Source organism: Ranitomeya imitator, chromosome 1, assembly GCF_032444005.1.
Source record: "Ranitomeya imitator isolate aRanImi1 chromosome 1, aRanImi1.pri, whole genome shotgun sequence".
Lineage (NCBI taxonomy): Eukaryota > Metazoa > Chordata > Amphibia > Anura > Dendrobatidae > Ranitomeya > Ranitomeya imitator.
Genome location: NC_091282.1, coordinates 849,881,768 through 849,903,027, shown reverse-complemented (window position 1 = coordinate 849,903,027; position 21,260 = coordinate 849,881,768). Strand labels below are relative to the sequence as shown.

The following is a 21,260-nucleotide window of genomic DNA, read 5'->3' as shown; positions in this document are numbered from 1 at the left end:
GCCCCCTCTGCAGGAATTCTAGAATCTGGTTGATTGGTATATCCTCTTCAATATTAAAATTTGAAGAGGCCAGAAACTTCCTCCAAGTTCTAGAGTAGATCTTAGTTGTTATGTTTTTCCTACTCTTCATAAGGGTATCAATTAGGTTTGGAGAAAAACCTTTGCTTTTTAACAATGACCTCTCAAAAACCATGCCGTCAAATGGAGACCCTTCACTTGTGGATGGTTGATCAGACCTTGATGAAGTAAGTCCGGAATGTCCGGCAGCACCCAGGGGTCTTTCACGGACATGGTCCTGAGCCAGGAAAACCAAGCTCTTCTGGGCCAGAACGGAGCGATCATTATGACTCTCGCTTGATCCTCCCTTATCTTTCTGACCACCAGCGGCAATAGATTGAGCGGGGGGAACACATATGCCAATCGGAAATCCCATCTGATCAGGAAGGCATCCACTGCCAGTGGATATTCCCTGGGATTTAAGGAACAGAAATTTATCGTCTTTCTGTTGTGCTTGGTGGCAAATAAGTCCACTTCTGGATGACCCCACATGCGGACAATCCGGTTAAAGATCTTTGTGTTCAGAGACCATTCTCCTTGTTTTAAGGTGCTTCGACTTAGAAAGTCTGCTCTAATATTCTCTCTCCCTCTTATGTGAACTGCGGATAAAGATAGAAAATGGTTTTCTGCTGTCTGGAGCAGGCGATCCGCTAGTTCCATCAGGAACTTGGAGCGTGTTCCACCCTGGTGATTCACATAGGCCACTGCCACCTGGTTGTCGGAGAGGATTTTGACATGGTGACCCTGTAGATATACGAGGAGTTCTTTAATTGAGAATTCAATTGCCATTAACTCCTTCTGATTGGAAGAGGCTGATGTTTGGGGATCCCATAACCCCTGGACTACTACGTCACCCATGTGTGCCCCCCACCCCGTGGGGCTGGCGTCCGTCGTAATTACCCGAGTCACTTGAGTCACCCAGGGAACTCCTGCTGACAGATTGTCTTCCTCTAGCCACCATTTAAGAGATGCCAGAACCTCTGGACTCAATGTCATCTGACCCTGCAAGGAACCCTGTAAGACTCTATCATAATTCAGTACTTCAAACTGTAAAGGTCTGGAGTGGAACTGTGCCCAACGGACGGCGGGAATACAGGAAGTTAGGGAACCTAATAAAGACATAGCCTGTCTAAGAGTCATGGTTGGTTTATTAATTGCTTTTAATACCTGTTGTTGGATATGGAGCAGTTTATCAGGTGGAAGACGGCATTGTTGGGACTCGGAATCTAACAGCAGCCCTAGAAATCTCTGGGTTTTTAGGGGTTGTAATCGGGATTTTTCATAGTTTATAATCCAGCCCAGATGTTCTAGTTTAGACATAGCTGTTTTTACCTGAGCAAGGCAATGGTCTGCTGAGTTTCCAACTATCAGGAAATCATCCAGATAAGGGATTATGAGGATATCAGATTCACGTAAGTGCGCCATGACCTCCGCAACAACTTTAGTGAATACTCGGGGAGACGTTGAGAGGCCGAAGGGAAGGGCTCTAAATTGAAAGTGTCGAACAATACCCCCCATAGACACCGCCACACGTAGAAACCTCTGAAAGTTTTCATGGATAGGAACATGATAATACGCATCTTTTAAGTCCACAACTACCATGAAGCAGTGTTTGAACAACATTTTTATTGCAGAGCTGATTGACTCCATTTTAAATGTGGCCTTAACCAGGTATTCATTAAGGGATTTAAGGTTAATAATAGTCCTAAATGACCTGTCTGGTTTTTGAATCAGAAATAGAGGAGAGTAGAATCCACTCCCTCTTTCTGACTCTGGGACCTCAATCAGCACGTTTTTAAGGCATAAACTCACAACTTCTGCCTCTAAAGCCGTCTGTTCAATAGTGGAGGAGCGTAAGGGGGTTAGCATAAATTTATCCCGAGGCCAGTGAATAAATTCCAATTTCAGACCTTCTGAAATAATACCTCGGACCCAGTCACTATTTGAGATGTTAGTCCATGCGGAAGAGAAGGCTGACAATCTCCCTCCCACAGGGATTGCTAGTCATTGGTCCGGTTCCTTACGTTCTTTTGAGGAACGGCGGAACATGTAACCCGTACCTCTCCTGCGTCTATCCTCCCATCTAAAATTCTCTCTAGAGGGCGAGGATGCGCGCTTCCTTCCGCGACCAAATCTCCTCCTGTTGAATGGACGCCGATAAGAGGCTGATGACAAACTAGGGAATTTTTTCTTGTCATCTCCAGCCTTTTCCAGCAGCTCATCCAAGGTTGGCCCAAAGAGATATTCCCCTTTGCATGGAATAGCGCATAATTTGGACCTTGATTGAATGTCACCCGACCAACACTTCAACCACAGGGCTCTACGAGCCGCGTTGGAGAGTCCTGCTGCTCTGGCCGCCATTCTGACCGAATCGACCGACGCGTCCGACAGGAAAGCCGCAGCATCTTGAATCACCGGAAGCGCATTTAGAATAGAACTTCTGGAAGCGCCTTCTTTAAGCTGGGATTCCAACTGTTCCAGCCAGACCATTAGGGATCTGGCTGTACAAGTCGCAGCCACTGCCGGTCTCAAGGATCCGGCTGCCATCTCCCAAGTACCTTTAAGGAAGGTATCCGCCTTCCTGTCAAGAGGGTCTTTAAGGGATCCCATGTCCTTGAAAGGTAATGCGGCTCACTTTGATGCCTTTGCCACCGCGGCATCTAATTTAGGGGCCTTGTCCCAGGTATCCACAGTCGTATCCTCAAAGGGATACCTGCGTTTTAAAGCTGGTGGTAATGAGCCTTTCTTCTCCGGTTTCTTCCATTCTCGGAGAATCAGATCCTGAATTTTATCATTCACCGGAAAGGATCTACGCTTCTTGTGTTCCAAGCCGCTGAACATTAGCTCCTGACGGGAAAGCTGAGTCTTAGGTTCTTCTAGGCCCATCGTACCTCTGACCGACAACTAATTTATCCACCCGGTCCAGAGGCAGACAGAATCGGCTAGATTCCTCTTCTGATGACGAGGAAGAGAGATTTGAGCCATAAGAACCTTCCTCTTTATCTTCCTCTGACGAATCAGAGATCACCGAGGCTCTCTGTTTTGAACTTCCCGCCTGGGACATAGACCGCAGGGATTCCCTTACTTCTGTACGGATCATCTCACGTAGATTAGCCGTAGAAGCAGATTCTTCCGCTACCTAGGGGAGGACAATAAGGGTGATACCATCTATCTAGCCTGATGTCACTCAACCCTTCCACTCCTGTAGACCTCACCATCTGTTGTATACAGGGGGCGCATAATTTTTTAGTATAAGAATCTGGTAACGGGACTTCACACAGGGCACACTCCTTATGTTTCGGCTTTGCACTTTTCTTCCCCTAGAATGACAAAGTATAAGGGGCCCGCGTCACTGAGTGAGCATTCACGTAGATCACTTACCAGTGTACGCCAAAAAAGGTACCGGAACACGAGGGGGTTCTTTGCCAGTCGATGCTCTAGATCCCTGCTTGGACGAGCTTTTACGGCTGGACTGGTCACTCCTGGCATGCTCCTTCTCCGTGGGCTTTTGTCGCACCTCCTCCGGCAGCTGAAGCTGCCGCTCACCATCACTCTCCATGATGTAGATGTGACCAAAGGCAGAGCTCTAAATCCAGCTCCTGCTTAAATCCCCCTCAGATCCGGTCAGCAGGCTGCCTGGCGCCACTCTCATTGGTTCCTGCTGATGAGGCTACAGCTGGGGGGTCAGCGCAGTGTGTGAGGAGTCCGGCGTTCAGGATCGATGGGCGCCGCCATCTTGATGAACTGCGCATGCGCAGTTCCCCAGTGACCCGGAAGCGCCTGCTGACTCCGCCCCCTCGACGTCACTGCACCCGGAAACGCTCCAGCTAATGCTGAGAGCGATGCAGGACGCCGAAGAGCACTCAGCAGCGCTCCGGATAGCGTTCCCCTCCTGGCACCGCTACCTCACCACCGCGCTGCACCACCACATGGACCGAAGGAGCGCTATACTTACCGGCGCCGGCGCTGAAGAAGATCAGGAATCCTCCGGACTCTGCTCCCTGCTGTCTACGTCACTGACGTTCCTTCCAGCCAGGACCACCGTGACGTCTTCCAGGGGATTCCGCACCGGCCGAGGTAGGAGACCCCCCCGCTACCTGAATCGACCGGACGGCCTGGGATCCTTTCTACGAGATTCATCTGTAGGATCCTGTCCCTTCAGGAACAGGAAACCAACTGATGCATGGGGAGAGGTGCCGCCCTTTTGTATCTGTAGGTTTCCTGTTCCTGAAGGGCGGATCCCCTCTCTCGTAGTGCTGTCATGGGAATCCGAATAAAGATTTTTTTGAAGTACTCCACAATTAAGGGTTTAAATTAATGTTAAGTGAAGGAATGGACAGGGAATATCAGGAAACAACTTTAACAAAACTGTAAGATGGAATTTTCTTTAAAGAGAATGCGTCACAAGGTTTTTGCCATCTCATCTGAGTGCAGCATAATGTAGGGACATAGACCACAATTCCAGTACTGGCATTTACTGGACTGCTTGCTCTAGTTTTGATAAAACACTTCCAAGCATGATATTTTACCTGTGAGGACTAGTGCTGCCATGTAATCCTCCATATTCATGTTCTGCTTACAAGATTATCCCCTTAAAACCGATTGACAGTTTTTTTGTCTACACACTGCATAGGCAGAAAGCTGCAAAGTTTGTGAGAACTGTGTCATTTTACAATTCACTGTGAATGCTGTTCATGTATTTATCTTTGCATTATGGGCTGCAGACATATCTATTACAATTCTAATGACATAGTATGGTTATGCAAGGCTTCTGAAAAAAAAATGTTGGCAGCAGATAAAACTTCAATAATCTATGTACATACGGTCATGACCTAAAGTTACGAGACTGACAAATTTCGGTTTTCACAAACGTTTGTGACTTCATTTTTCGTGGCAATTTGCATTAACTCTAGATCAGCGTTTCCCAAACTCCAGTCCTATTGGCCCCCAACATGTATTGCACAGATGATGGAATTATTATTATTATTAAAAGGAGTTGTCCACTACTAGGGCAACCCCTTCTTGATCAAAAAGTTTTCCCCCAGAAAATAATAAAGCTCATACTCGCCTCCCATACAGGTGTCGTTCCCACGGTGTTCTGCCTCTACCGAATTGCTGTAAATCCGTCACGCTCACGCCCTGACTGGTGGGCGTGAGCTCGGGGGGTATGTGGCCCCACTGTGCCACAAACCAGACTACCCTGGAAGGGGCGTGACTATGACAGCTGCCTGGGTTTTCACTGGAGCCTCTGATGGTGAGGTCAGGCTTGTGCAGCAGGCAGCTGCCAGGTGCTACTCCAGGGTGGTGTCTGGCTGTGGCTGCTGATCCCACTTGGGAGACAGGAACACCAGGATTGGTGCGGCCATTAGGCAGGACTGGCAGAAGAGCACGGATGGAACTCAGACGAGTAGGCTGGCATGGCAGATAACACAGGGCTGGCAGAGACGGCAGATAACACAGGGCTGGCAGAGAACACAGGGCTGGCAGAGACACGGCAGAGAACACAGGGCTGGCAGAGAACACAGGGCTGGCAGAGACACAGCAGAGAACACAGGGCTGGCAGAGAACACGGCAGAGAACACAGGGCTGGCAGGGAACACAGGAAACAGGACTGGCTAGGACGGCAGGAACACAGGACTGGAAGGCACGGCAGGAACGGCTGGACTGGCAGGAACACTGGATAGGAAGGCACAGCAGAGAACACAGGACTGATTGATGTGGTGTATGAATGAACAGGTAGGGGCCTGTTCACACTGGAGGTGCAGGTACGGATATGTAGTTAGGAGGAACAGCTAGGGACCTGTTCACACTGGAGGTGCAGATATGGAAATGTATTATGAAAGAAGAGGGAACAGGTTGGGACCTGTTCAGACTGGAAGAGAACTGCAAGGCTGCGAATAGGAGAGGTAGAGCAGCAAGAGATAGCACAGCAATAAAAGCTAAGCAGAGCGGAGCCACAAGGAATGTGGAGAGGAGCTGCAGCAAGAGATACTGCAGAAGCTAAGCAGAGTGGAACCGCAAGGATTGTGGAGAGAAGCTGCAGCAAGAGATTAGTGCAGCAACGGGAGCGGAGCAGAGCAAAATGGAGCAGAACCGCAGGAGTGCGGAGTAGAGATCAAGCCACAAAGGAACAGAGCAGGCAGAGCCGCAAGAGTGCGGAGCGTAAGCAGACTGAGAACACAAGGAAAGACACAGCAGGGAAGGAAGCCACAGACAAGGAGACCGAGATAGGACAAAGTACAGACAAGGCACTGGAACAAGACACAAGGACAAAGACACAGGGACCAGGATATCCTGCCTCCTGGAGGGCGGACAACAAGATCAAGGCAATAGCACAGAGAAAAGCCTCCATAGAGGGAGTAACTCAGAGCAAGGCCTGGCAAACTCAGCAGCTAAACACTAACTGAGCTAACACATTGCACAGGACCAGACCACAGGGTGGAGCTGCACTATATACTGGAGGCCTCTTGGTAATTGGTCAGGAACAGATTAGACAGATGCACCTGATTCCTATAAGAACCAGAGAGTTCAGGCGCCGGCCCCCTATGCACACAGCCAGGAAGCATGCATAGAGCAGAGAGACAGAACATGGAGCTGGCATGAAACAGAAACCACATCATGGCCTTGAGCAGTGGGTAAGATAGTGTGAGAGATGAGAGGCCATGCCGTGATGCCAGCAGAGTTGTTACAGTCCCAAGCATTCTTATTAACAACTTTTTAGATAATTATGTAACTCGTATTCACACCACTAGGCATCCGCAGACAGTTTAACGCCACCGGCAGTGCAACTGTAGAAAGACCAGGAGAAAATGCTGTTTTCTTCCAAAATCTTGTATTAGTTACAATGAACAGTACGTAAAAATGAGTAATCTGTACAGGGCAGTACACATTAGTCTACAGCAGCCATTACTCAAGGCGCAACTGAGGAAGAAAGGTGGAGCAACCTAATACAGAGCCCAACTACGGGAGGGACATAGGGACAAGCTTACACAGTAATTCTGCCTAGCAACAACAGGGAATTTTTCTGATTGGAGGAAAACACTAACACAAAGAAATATACAGTACAGACCAAAAGTTTGGACACATCTCATTTAAAGATTTTTATGTATTTTCATGACTATGAAAATTGTATATTCACACTGAAGGCATCAAAACTATGAATTAACACATGGGGAATTATATACTTAACAAAAAAGTGTGAAACAACTGAAAATAGGTCTTATATTCTAGGTTCTTCAAAGTAGCCACCTTTTGCTTTGATGTCTGCTTTGCACACTCTTGGCATTCTCTTGATGAGCCTCAAGAGGTAGTCACCGGGAATGGTTTTCACTTCACAGGTGTGCCCTGTCAGGTCTAATAAGTGGGATTTCTTGCGTTATAAATGGGGTTGGGATCATCAGTTGTGTTATGCAAAAGTCTGGTGGATACACAACTGATAGTCCTACTGAATAGAATGTTAGAATTTGTAATATGGCAAAAAAAAGCTAAGTAAAGTAAAAAGAGTGGCCATCATTACTTTAAGGAATGAAGGTCAGTCAGTCCGAAAAAAATTGGGAAAACTTTGAAAGTGACCCCAAGTGCAGTGGCAAAAACCATCAAGCACTACAAAGAAACTGGCTCACATGGGGACCGCCCCAGGAAAGGAAGACCAAGAGTCACCTCTACTTCTGAGGATAAGTTTATCCGAATCACCAGCCTCAGAAATTGCAGGTTAACAGCAGCTCAGATTAGAGACTAGGTCAATGCCACACAGTTCTAGCAGCAGACACATCTCTACAACAACTGTTAAGAGGAGACTTTGTGCAGGAGGCCTTCATGGTAAAATAGCTGCTAAGAAACCACTGCTAAGGACAGGCAACAAGCAGAAGAGACTTGTTTGGGCTAAAGAACACAAGGAATGGACATTAGACCAGTGGAAATCTGTGCTTTGGTCTGAGGAGTCCAAATTTGAGATCTTTGGTTCCAACCACCGTGTCTTTGTGCGATGCAGAAAAGGTGAACGGATGGACTCTACATTCCTGGTTCCCACCATGAAGCATGGAGGAGGTGGTGTGATGGTGTGGGGTGCTTTGCTGGTGACACTGTTGGGGATTTATTCAAAATTGAAGGCATACTGAACCAGCATAGCTACCACAGCATCTTGCAGCGGCATGTTATTCCATCTGGTTTGCGTTTAGTTGGACCATCATTTATTTTTCAACATGACAATGACCCCAAACACACCTCCAAGCTTTGACCAAGAAGGAGAGTGATGGGGTGCTATGCCAGATGACCTGGTCTCCACAGTCACCAAACCTGAACCCAATCGAGATGGTTTGGGGTGAGCTGGACTGCAGAGCGAAGGCAAAAGGGCCAACAAGTGCTAAGCATCTCTGGGAACTCCTTCAAGATTGTTGGAAGACCATTCCCGGTGACTGCTTCTTGAAGCTCATCAAGAGAATGCTTAGAGTGTGCAAAGCAGTCATCAAAGCAAAAGGTGGCTACTTTGAAGAACCTAGAATATAAGATATTTTCAGTTGTTTCACACCTTTTTGTTAAGTATATAGTTCCACATGTGTTCGTTCATAGTTTTGATGCCTTCAGTTTGATTTTACCATTTTCATAGTCATGAAAATGCAGAAAAATCTTTAAATAAGAAGGTGTGTCCAGACTTTTGGTCTGTGCTGTATATTACAGGTTGTTCCCATTCATGGAACACAACACGCAGTGTCAGTAGTCGCTCTCCCCAGGGCGCTCGTGCCGTGTTATGACACCCAATCAGCGCTGGTGTCACTGTCCCCACCTTTAAACAAAATCGACCATGAAGAGGAAGTCCGAGCTGCAGCTGATCTCAGACTTCCTCTCCATATTCAATTTATCTGAAGGTGAGGGAGGGGGGACAGTAATGCCATCCCTGATTGGGCACCAGCATCACATGTCATAACCGCACGAGAGCGACTGCTGAGACCGCGGGAACGGCACTGGCATGGGAGGGGAGTATAAAGTTTATTATTTTATGGGGCCAAGCGAGGGTATGAGAAGAAATTGTCCAAGTAGTAGACAACTTCTTTAAAAGGCATCAGAAACTGACACAGGTTCTCTCACCTGTGCAATACTAAGGAAATCCTGAAAACATGATGTATTGGAGGGCATGAGGATAGGGTTTGGAAAACACTGCTCCAGATTGTTATGGAAAGAGATCAGATAAATTACAAAACATAGCACAGTCAATTCTGCTCATGAAAAAAAATCAACCCCTTCCTGAAAAATGACATTCACCCTTTAGGAAGGAGTCTTTAACAGACACAGATGGAGCAGAGTTCTGACGATGGCTGTTAATCATTTTATCGTATGTCAGTTTTCTTATGGAAAGCACTCATGTGCCCGTACTCACTGGCTCCCTGCGACACAATTGTGGGGTGGCAGTAGGTTAATATGAAAGCCAGGGTTTTGCTGAAGATCTCAGTCACTGTAATAGTCATAAGCTGAGCCCCATCGCAAGCTGAGATTTTCATTATATATTGTGGAATTGCAGTATATAGTATAAGCGATCAAACAATGATATATTCAATTCTCCCAAGGTGACTAAAAAAAAAATTGAAAAATTATAAAAAGACAAAAACTTAAAATCTCCCCACCCTTTCCCCTGTAAAGAAAAAAAAAGCATTTGGTATTGCCAAGTTCATAAAAGCCTGATTTATTAAAATATGGCACTATCTCAATCAGTTAAAGGGAACCAGTCACCCTGTCTTTTCAGATTGAGATAAAAATACTGTTAAATAGGGCCTGCGCTGTGCGTTACAATAGTGTATGTAGTGTACCCTGATTCCCCACCTATGCTGCGAAATACATTACCAAAGTCGCCGTTTTCGCCTGTCAATCAGGCTGGTCAGGTCGGGTGGGCGTGGTGACATCGCTGTTTCTTCCCCAGCTTTACGTTGGTGGCGTAGTGGTGTGCGCATGTCCAAGTGCCGAATCCACTGCGCGCAGGTGAAGAAAAAGCGCGCGATCTGCGCTATTACCCTTGTCATCGGTGGGGGCGGCCATCTTCCTGAGGCCGCGCGTGCGCAGATGGAGTGCTCTGCTGCACGGGGCTTCAGGAAAATGGCCGCGGGATGCCGCCCGTGCGCAGATGGAGATCGCGGCGGCCATTTTCCCAAAGCAGAGTTTGCATCCTGGCTTCAGGAAAATGGCCGCCCAAGACCATTCATATGTAGGGCTGCAGGTTATCCAAAAAAGTGGAATCACTCAATTTTTCCTAAGAATATTGCCATTAATAAAAAATTGTATCTAAACGTCCTCCAAAAGCAACTTCTCCCAAACTGATGAACATTGCTTCTGGTCACTCCAGAAAAAAAAAAAAAAAAAAACCGGTGGACAAAAAAAAAAGCAAAACAGAAATTGGAATAAACTCCAAGCACTCATTAGGCAAGAATGAGTTGTTATCAGTAGGGATGTGACCGAGAAGCGGATATCCAGTATGTCAGGACAAATTGCACAAGTCCTGAAAAAGTGTCAGCAGCACTGTAAGTATTGAGTCTTTGAATAAAATTAATGTATTTGGCATAGCTCTTGTATTGCAGAAAAAAAGCCATTATCCAACCCCTTAAGGTTCATGCCCACCTACCCCAAAATTCCCTAAAGAATGACAGACCAGTCTTTTGGATTGAATTTGCCCAAACAGCCTTTATTACAAACACAATAAAAACAAAATTTCAACTAAGGAGGTTCTTGAAGCTCAAAGTGCCTAGTGGTACCAAAGATGTAGCCTTCTGGCATTATTCCCAGTCGCAACTGCGGGTTTGGAGGAACATATGTCGCTGGAAACCCATTGCCTCATCACTTTCTCCCAGGGACCCTACGTTGTAGAGTCCCAAAACTGACGACAAATTGCAAAACAATTCTACTCTATGCCAAAATTTGCAAAATAATTCGGCCCCATAGACATAATTCTACCCGCAATTAAATTTTCTTAATCTGGACCTCCCCATAATTGAAAAAATGATTAACTGATGAGATCTGCTAATGTATTGAGTATTGATGTTTTCTTTTCCCAGTCCGGGAGTACTAGCTTTAACAGTCCCGCCAAAACCGCCGCCATTACCGCGCCACGAGGAGCGTCAGAGAAGAAGAAGGGCGTGCCAACATGGGAGAAGACTAACAAAACGGCGCCAGAAGTGATGAACGCCCCCTCCGACTGCTGCTACGTGATGGGGACGTGCCCAGCAGCCGAGGAGGTCTGCCCCCTTATTTGCAATGGCGGGAACAAGGAGAAGGAGCTCCGCCCCCAGAAAATGAAGAAGAAGAAGTGTACATGTGCGGCCGTAGACTCAGGAGCAGATCGTCTTGAGCCACCAGAGGAGTACCCGGTTCTACCGCCGCTGGAGGATGTGGACTTCCTGGAGTCGTCAGTGGAGGAGCTGAGTCACCAACTCCTGGACGCAGAGCTGACAGCGGTGAAGAAATGGAAGTCGGCCCTGTGCAGGAAGATCACGCTGGAAGAATCGCGGTCCGGGCAACAGCAGACTCCAGCGTCCTCATCAGTGGAGCGGACCGGCATCGGATGAACCACATCAGATGCAAGTACAGAAAACGCCCCTGCCCCAGCGGCCTATCCTGCTCCAGCAACCGCTCTGCCCCAGCTGCTGATCCTGCTTCAGTGACCGTTCCTACTCCAGACTGCAACCGAATGCTATCGGTCACTCCAGCTTCAGCAACTCCCCACACCACTGACGAGACACCACTCCCGCCCCTGGTGACCGAGGGTGTACCACTGGACGTGAGCCCTGAAGGGGTGATCTTCCGATGGCATGCTCCGAGAGATGGGGTGGACGGGGCCTATATTGGAATCCTCACCTGGGAGGAGTATAGACAATGCCTGCTCTTACACTTAAAAGAAAGAAAGGAGCGGGAAGCCCGACGTAAGGCGCCGACCCACAAAAAAAATAGTAGTAACCCGCATCCCGCGATGCGGGGAATAGTAATAGCCTTTCACCAGAAAAGGGGTTGGGGCTTCATTCAGGAGCCGGGACTGCAGACAGAAGTCTATGTCACCAGCTGTAACGTGGAATTCCATCTCCGGGGCGGACATCCTGACCGGAACTTGCATCGAGGGGATCATGTGACATACACCCGCCACTGGAGCGAGAAAGGTTGGTATGCCAAGAACGTTGAACGATGTGCACCTGCAGTAGCGCCACCTGGTGCCAAAGCTAAGACTATCAGCACTACCCCTCTAGTCTCTGAACCAGCAGCTCCTCAAACCAACACTACTACTACTGTGTGCATAATTACTACTACCAAACCTGCCATTGTGGCCAATGCTAAAGCGGACATTCGTACTCAGGCAGCCAATGACTTGACCACACATGAGAGAGAAACCAATGACGTTGATACAGCATCAGATGAGGACTCTGATACAAACCTTCCCAGGCCAGGAAGTGTTCGTTACGGACTGATGCCTTGCCAACTACTATAAAAGAACCACACAAATCTGAAAATGACTGTATATAGTTGTTTAATTCTTTTGCTGCTGTTTTCAAGTTTGTTGAACCCAACGAGGGTTGCTTCTTAAAGGGGTCCTCAGTTATAGGAGGATTCCAAGTTTGCACCAAGTTCGCACAAAGTTATTTAAAATAAAGAACTGCAGAATCATGAACTGTGCATGATCGGAACTTTGTTTGTAAATAGTTTGCACCTTCTTAACCCCTTAGTGACCGAGCCAAATTTTTGAAATCTGACCAGTGTCACTTTATGTGGTAATAACTCTGCAACGCTTCAAAAAATCCCAGTGATTTTGAGATTGTTTTTTCGTGACACATTATACTTTATGATAATGGTAAATTTAGTTCAACATTTTTTGTGTTTATTTATAAAAAATATCAAAAATTTGAGAAAAATGTTAAAAAATTAGCAATTTTCGAAATTTGAATGATTATCCCTTTAGTCCAGATGGTCATACCACAGCAAACCATTAATAAATAACATTTCCCACATGTCTGCTTTACATCAGCACCATTTGTAAAATATTATTTTATTTTGTTAGCAGTTTAGGAGGTTTAAAAATGTAGCAGCAATTTTTCATTTTTTCAAAGAAATTTACAAAACTTATTTTTTTAGGGACTTATCCATGTTTGAAGTGACTTTAGGGGTCCCATATATTGGGAAACCCACAAACGTGATACCATTTTAAAAACAGCACCCCCTGACATATCAAAAACTGCGGTCAGGTAGTTTATTAACCCTTCAGGTGCTTTACAGGAATTAATGCAAAGTGGTATGACAGAAATGAAAATGTGTATTTTTACCACCTAAATGTCTCTAACTTCTAAACAGATTACTACAGCCGTCAGACTCTAAGGCCACTATTTGGCCATGAATTGCCATGGCAAACATCAGGACAACAAAATCATGATATGAGGGTACCAATTGGGACAAAGAAGAAGCCCCCACGCTCTGTTAACCATTTATAATGATGTAGTCACTATTGACAGCAGCATCTAAGGGGTTAAACAGATTTAGATGGTGCAAATACTGATCGTGGCTGGTACAGCAAGTTGTCAGCTATAGTGTACAACTGACAGATGCTGGATTGTCACCTGTATGGGGAGGCTATTCTCTTATATCTCAGGTCAGTTAAAAGACGTATTGGCGGTCATTAAGGGGTTAAAAGGTGCTCCCTACTGGTTTTACAAAAGGACCTTTTTGGAGAGACTGTTCCTGATGTCATCGTGAAAGTTCCTGCTGTTTTAGAGTAAATGCTTGACTACTTGAGTATTAGTGAACTACCTCATTGAGTTGTTTGAACCCTTAAAGGGAATGTTTAACTGTTGCATTTGAAAGAGTATATTAAAGAGTTAATGTAATAGATAGAATTGAGTTTACATAGCCGATAGTATGTAGCTGGAAATATAGAGAATGATAATAAAATTGAAATTGAGACAGATAATAGAAAAATGTTTATTGATGCACTTTTGAGTAGATGGAGAAGAAGATGCAGTGAGCCCATGGGGGTTGATAGCCAGTCCTGCATGTGAAGAAGAGTAAGAGTAATAAAATGTTGATTTGCACTTTGGAGTTTTAAGATAGTATTTCCGTATGGGTAAATGCATTTCATAGTTCGTTAATGTACTGTTTTGCTAAATTGTCCCATTCTACATTGAAAATATGTTTTTGGTTATGCAACGTTCAAAGTGTTCTCACCTCCCGTAAAGGGAAACATCAATTTATATTAATTTGTTTATAGCATTTAAAAGTTTGTATGTCTTTTTGATAATGTATTGTTGTTTTCTTTTCCCAGTCCGGGAGTACTGAATTTAATGGGGGGGGGGAAGGTGCAGCGCCCCAGGGTCCTGGTCGTTGCTGTAATATCATTCTCCTCTCGGGGGGAGTGGTGTTACATTTGGAGGCAAAGAAGGACAACTGCATCCAGGTATCACAAACAAGCAACACATTTCACACTCTGCTCCTATTTATTAGGGCACTCCTCACACTTCGGTAAAACTGGTGACCTGGAGCGAAAGTTAGTTAGTTGCTGGCTGAGCTTTGTTCAGGTAGTTGGTCCCTGACAGGGGTGGGATCCTATCAGAGATCAAGACAGAAGGACACAGAGCTGTGCATGCCCTGAGAGCTGCAGCTTCCAGAAAGAGACACTGAAGGAGAACTGTTTTGCAGAGATGGTGAAAGAAGTCATAGCAAAGGAGTGGATACCAGGAGGGGGAAGAGCCCTACACAGGCTGCCTCCTTCTGAGGCGCAGGATCCCAGTAGCCGGAACACCGAGGGAGCAACGATCCTTTATGCCTTGCTCCAGAGGCCGGCAGGACAGCTAATTTCACGTTACCTGCCCGCCCTACACCCAGGAGGCAATGTGGCACCCCTTAGAGGCTGGGGCATGATAGAGTCCCTGTAAAACGCCTCAAGCCACCGGTCATACGGGTTTGTCCTATCCTATCCGGAGGACAGAGAGAGAGATATATAACATCTATAACATCTGTGAGGACCTTATGAGAAGCTTAGCAGTAAGGGACTACAACACCGCAGCGCTAGAGGAAGGCTACTGATTTCTACCTGGACAAGGGAACTCTGGACTTGCCTCCAAACCGGCCAGACTCTGCCTGCCCTGTGATCTGGTGCCCTGGCCTGTGGATGCTGAAGCCTTCAGTAAAGGTAAAGAGACTGCAACCTTGTGTCCTCGTTTTTCACTGCGCCTCTCACTATCCACCATCTAAATACTGGGAAGCCCTGGGGACATAGTTCACCTGTGGGAAGGTATACCATCTAGCTGCCATAACATCACCCCAGCGGACCTCTTAAAGCAGCTTTGGTCATCCTGACTAAATACCACAGGTGGCGTCACGAACACTTCCCCTGTGAAGACCTTTCCCTTTTACACGGACGTCCCAGGGCCACGGACTGGGTCAGCCACCGTGACATCCCCCCCTGTGAACCGAAAGACCCGGTACCCCTGACGGGGCGATCCAAGTCACATACCCATTCTAGGAACTAGCTGAATGTTTGGACAATGTTTTGAACAATGTTGAGCAGCCCATTAGAAAGCACCAATCCATAAATTAACCGCCATCACAAAAACAACTCAACAAATATAAACTCTCGAGACAAAAGGGCAATAATTGAAAAGCAAACTCTGTTTTTGCTTAAAGCGCCCCACTGTTCACCAACTGTCACATCAATAGAGGTATAAACCATGGAGCAGAGGTCCAGGACTAGGCCATTGTTTATCAAATTCCTTTTTGGGCAAGATAGATGGTGAAAAACAATTTATTCTGCTCCTTCCTAGGTACCACCTGAAGCAGCAATACTACTAAGTTGAGAAAGGTAAACGATGCAAAAGGTCCCGCCACTCAATTTGCATAATCTTAATATATTGTAAACATGTGCATGCAATTGCTCATTTTGCCTTTCTACCCAGCTAGTTCTTCTGTTCTCCATTAGGTCTATGACATCATGTGATTAAAAACTGATTAGCTGAACTCTTCTAAGCTCTATGTAGAAACAGGAGGTCAATTATAATAGGATGATTGCAATATATTAAAAAGGATAAAAACTTTGATAGGAATGCTTCTTTAAAATCAGCCACCACCTATGCTGCTCCTGTTCCTCATACCTACCTCTATTTTTTCCATTATCCAGATTAAAATTTCTCCCAAGGTAGAAAAAAAAATATTTCCATGTAATTGTCCATTAATTTTTTTTCCTTTACTTCTTTTTCAATGGGCTTCGAGAAAACCCACAAAATAAAATAAAAAAATCCTTTTGCACTATTGTCCAAAATTATTTTTATTTCCATCCTCTGTCCGTACTGACACTGAAACACTATCCCTACTTATAGCTTCCCCCACAATACGATTGGCAACCTGCCCTGAGAGATTACACCCAGAAACACAAACTGGGAACCCAGTTAGCCCACTACTTAGGCAAAAAGACTTTAGTAACTTCTGTACACTCCCCAGCAATATTCCAGAAGCTCCATTCCCCTCTCTAAATCCTGCAACTCCACAGTAAGCCAACTAAGGATACTACCCTATGATAAATCTTAGCTAAATTTTGCCCAAGTGGAAATCCACGCTAGAAGAGGATTGACACCACAGAGCGAGATAATCAACAGGCTGCAGTGATGATTGAAAACATTAGAGGAAACTCTAGCATTCAGATGTTCCTCATCCTGCTATGCAGAGCTTAACCCTTCAGTGGACAATCCAATACCTTCAGAACAGGCCACACAGCTCCACCCCAGACGAACATCCTGGAAGCCTGCTGCCAGCTGCATGCAGACCCTGTGCAATCCACCAACCATCTGCAGCACTCCACTTTGTTGCCTGGTAAACACCAGTCCTACCGGATCAGGTGCCACTTGTAGACCGGAATCACTTGTAGAAAAGCAGTCCCATTGACTGTAACCTCAATGGATGGACTCGCTGCCAGTAGTGATGAGCGAATATACTCGTTTCTCGGGTTTTCCCGAGCATGCTCGGGTGGTCTTCGAGTACTCGGAGATTTAGTTTTTGTTGACGCAGCTGCAGGATATGTGGCTACTAGACAGCTTGAATACATGTGAGGATTCCCTAGCAACCAGGCAACCCCCACATGTACTCAGGTTGACTAGCAGCCAAAAATCACACAGATGTGTTGAAAAAATTAAGTCTCCGAGCACTCACATGTATTTGGAGACCAGCCGAGCATGCTTGGGAAAACCCGATCAATGAGTACTCGCTCATCACTAACTGCCAGGTTGGAGGAAGCTGAATATTGAGAGTAAGTAGACCCAGCCACCTGGCCAACTGCAGGACTACACTTTGCTACAGACGGCCTGTGAGGAAAGCTTCCATGGCATCAGCAAGACCTGAGATCTGCAGCAGAAGTGGGCAGATCCTTAGCTGAAGGGTCCTTGGTGGGGTCCCTGTAGCACAGATGAGGCATTGGAGCCATGTCAAGAGGTGTTCCCAGTGGTTGTGCCCTGCATGTTCTCCTCGGTGGTGCTGTTGAAGCCACATACACGGCATAATGCCCTCCAAGAATCTACTGAACGCACAAACTCAGCCAGTTTGAAATCTCAACCATATATGATGCTTCTGCTGATCCCAGCCCCTCACCCATTAACGCTATAAACCCCACCCAACACACATTAAACTATTTAACCACAAATCAGCGTTATAAAACTGCGTCATTGGTTTCCCCTATATAAAGTTTCAAGCGAATCTGTTCGTTGGATCATCCCTCCTAAGCTGTCTATATTTGGCTTGCAGTCATAGAACATTGAATAAAATGATACCTTCATATCTGCGATCCAATGTCTTATTCCAGAGAAATCTACATTTTTCTTATATGTAAATGCGTTTAGGACAACGAGCCAGACACTGATCTGCTTGAGAATCTGCCTCCAGAGTTTATTTTATATGAAAACTTACTTATAATTGTCTCCCAGTAACCATTGACACATCCGAGTAAAAGAACCAACACTGAAGCAGCAGCAAACTTTTATAAAACCAAAGTTTGTCTCAGTATACTGCTTTCAGATAAGGTAGCAAAAACCCGGTGACGTTTTAAAACACTACTAACGGAACAATACAAAATATGATCCAGTCTAATGTGCTACTTTGCCACAATGGAATATAAATACATACCTTTTTGAAGGAAGTTATTAACTTGATGCTTACATAGCCCATTTTGTTTTTTTGGACGTGTTTGAGTAAAAATGCATCATTAGACAAGTTTTCATCTGACAAGTAGAATTCCACTGTGTTTACAATTTTGTAGATTAGTTTCAAATCAAGAATTGAAGAACCATCATACGAATCATCATCCAAAGTGTCATACAAGTCACAGAAACTTCTAGAAAGGGATTACATGCAAAAACAAAAACAAAAATACAAATCTGTTACTTACATAAGATTCATATAGCCAGGAGGAGCATATCTGGTGAATTATGGTATAGCAGCTTTGAAAAAGATATATAAATACTTAAACAAAATTTATGCACAAATCGAAGTTGCGTCAATTTTTACGAATTTTGACATCTTTACACCAGTTTTTCCCAAGCTACGCCAAAATGGGCAGAGCTGGGGTGGGATAGAGGCGCAAGAGGTGCGTGATGCTGTAAGGGGTATGGTCACGTTCGTACCCCTGAAAACATCAATTGCATCGTGTATTGTAGAGTATATGATAGCATAGGGTAAGACATAGGTTAGGGCATAGACAGTGACTGTAGTTAGATAGCGACATTATGAAAACTTTTGAGATAATGCTTGAGATTATAGCAAAAACTCGGCACTTAACTTAACGCAATGGTGTCCACAAAATAAACATTTCGGTCCTACATCCGGACCTTCATCAGTCACAGTTGATAAATGTGAGGGAACGAGTGGACCCACAGAATTGCTGATTGTGGAATGAAATCACACTTGGGTGTGAGTGCTGCCTGTATGTGGGCAGTATAGCCCCAAATGAAGCAATGTACCTTAAAATATCAGGACATAAAAGTGCAGTACCTGTGTGGGACGTGGAATCCACCGCTAGTCCACGTGATGTCAGGCTCGGAAGAGCATACAACATGTTCACACTCCAGGCCAGAAGGGGGAGCCCTGATCCAGTTTATGGGTGGCTCATTATACATAATTATATATATTATATATATTATATATACTAGATGGTGGCCCGATTCTAACGCATCGGGTATTCTAGAATATGTACGTATATAGCAGCCACATAGTATATAGCACAGGCCATGACATTCTTGAATACCCGATGCGTTAATACAGGCCACGCAGTATATAATACAGCCCACGCAGTATATAACACTGCCCACATAGTAAATAGCAGCCATGTAGTATATAACGCAGCCCACGCAGTATATAACATAGCCCACATTGTATATAACACTGCCCACATAGTATGTTACACTGCCTACATAGTAAGTAGCAGCCATGTAGTATATAACGCAGCCCACGCAGTATATAACATTGCCCACATAGTATATCACACTAGCCACGTAGTATATAGCAGCCATGCAGTATATAACGCAGCCCACACAGTATATACAGTATATAACACTGCCCACATAGTATATAACACTGACCACATAGTATATAGCAGCCATGTAGTATATAACGCAGCCCACGCAGTATATAACACTGCCCACATAGTATAGAACACTGCCCACATAGTATAGAACACTGCCCACATAGTATAGAACACTGCCCACATAGTATAGAACACTGCCCACATAGTATAGAACACTGCCCACATAGTATAGAACACTGCCCACATAGTATAGAACACTGCCCACATAGTATAGAACACTGCCCACATAGTATAGAACACTGCCCACATAGTATAGAACACTGCCCACATAGTATAGAACACTGCCCACATAGTATAGAACACTGCCCACATAGTATAGAACACTGCCCACATAGTACAGTGTCGGCAAAAAAAATCTTTACATTTGCGCAGCAAAAAAAAACTTTACATATAAAATCCACATCATAATTTCACTTTTTAAAAAAGTGTACACAATGGGGGAGATAATAAAAAACTGTCTAATATTAAAGCTTGCTTTGTTGCAAATATCAACCAATTAACGCTCAGTTTTCACTTCTCTGGTAAAGCGAATGCTGCCCTCTGATTGGTTGCTATGTGCAGCTCAGCCGGTTTTGCTATTTGGCAGTCTTGTAAAGATTTTTTTTTGCTGGCACTGTATATAGTAGCCATGTAGTATATAACGCAGCCCACGCAGTATATAACAATGCCCACATCGTATATAACACTAGCCACGTAGTATATAGCAGCCATGCAGTATATAACGCAGCCCACACAGTATATAACACTGCCCATATAGTATATAACACTGCCCACATAGTATATAGCAGCCATGTAGTATATAACGCAGCCCACGCAGTATATAACATTGCCTACATAGTATATAACAGCCCACGTAGTATATAGCACAGCGATGTAGTATATAACGCAGCCCACACAGTATGTAACACAGCCCACGTAGTATATAGCAATGTGGGCACTATATGCGTGGTTAAAAAAGACTTAAAATAAAAAATAAACATATACTCACCCTCCGAAGGCCTCTTGAAGTCCTGGCGCCTGTGTGCGGTGCACGCGGCAGCTTCTGGTCCCAGGGTTGGTATGAGCGCAGGACCTGTGATGACGTCATGGAAGGTCCTTCTCGAATAGCATCCTTGGCACCTGTACCTGCTGCTTGCACTGCCGAGGACAGCTCTACGTCGGAGGGTGAGAATAACCTTTATTTTTTTATTATTATTTGTTAGGGCTAGCGGAACGCACCAAATAAATAGATATAATAAGGTGCGTTCGCAGCCCGGGGTCCACCGTGCAGAGATGGAACCTGCTGCTAAGTAATGACGGACTATATGGCGGTACAATGAGGATACACACATGGGTTAACTTCACCCTGTATGAAGAAAGCTATCCCTGTTAAGTCACAGGGTCGCGGTACCGCACAGAGAGCGCAAGCAAGGAACCACAGAACTCTATCCCAGGACACAGGATTAGAGTTAGTGTAGACCTCTTGTGATCGACACCACAATTGGGGTATCAGAGGTAACTGATATGCACAGAAGTGCATGCTGTGCCAGACTAGCAGACGCCACTAACCACCCAGACTTGGGTAAGGTAAGCGCGCTAATAGCGCACGGCACTGCACTGGTGGTCACAGCGGTTAGACGCAATTTCG

At 45.3% G+C, this 21,260-nt stretch overlaps 1 protein-coding gene and 1 long non-coding RNA gene across 2 annotated transcripts in view; one reads left to right on the top strand and one right to left on the bottom strand.

Annotated features, from left to right (window-relative positions):
• The window catches only part of LOC138657538 (la-related protein 6-like), a 32,279-nt gene extending 13,174 nt beyond the window's left edge, over positions 1–19,105 (bottom strand). The window contains exons 1-2 of the mRNA XM_069745309.1: positions 19,011–19,105; positions 18,178–18,385 (exon numbers count right to left, since the gene is read on the bottom strand). Of these exons, the coding sequence (XP_069601410.1) occupies positions 18,178–18,385; positions 19,011–19,105 (303 nt within the window). The remainder of the gene's footprint in view (positions 1–18,177; positions 18,386–19,010) is intronic.
• Positions 1–21,260, top strand: part of LOC138651341 (uncharacterized) — a 960,960-nt gene that overhangs the window by 924,905 nt on the left and 14,795 nt on the right. The gene's annotated exons all lie outside the window — the stretch shown is intronic.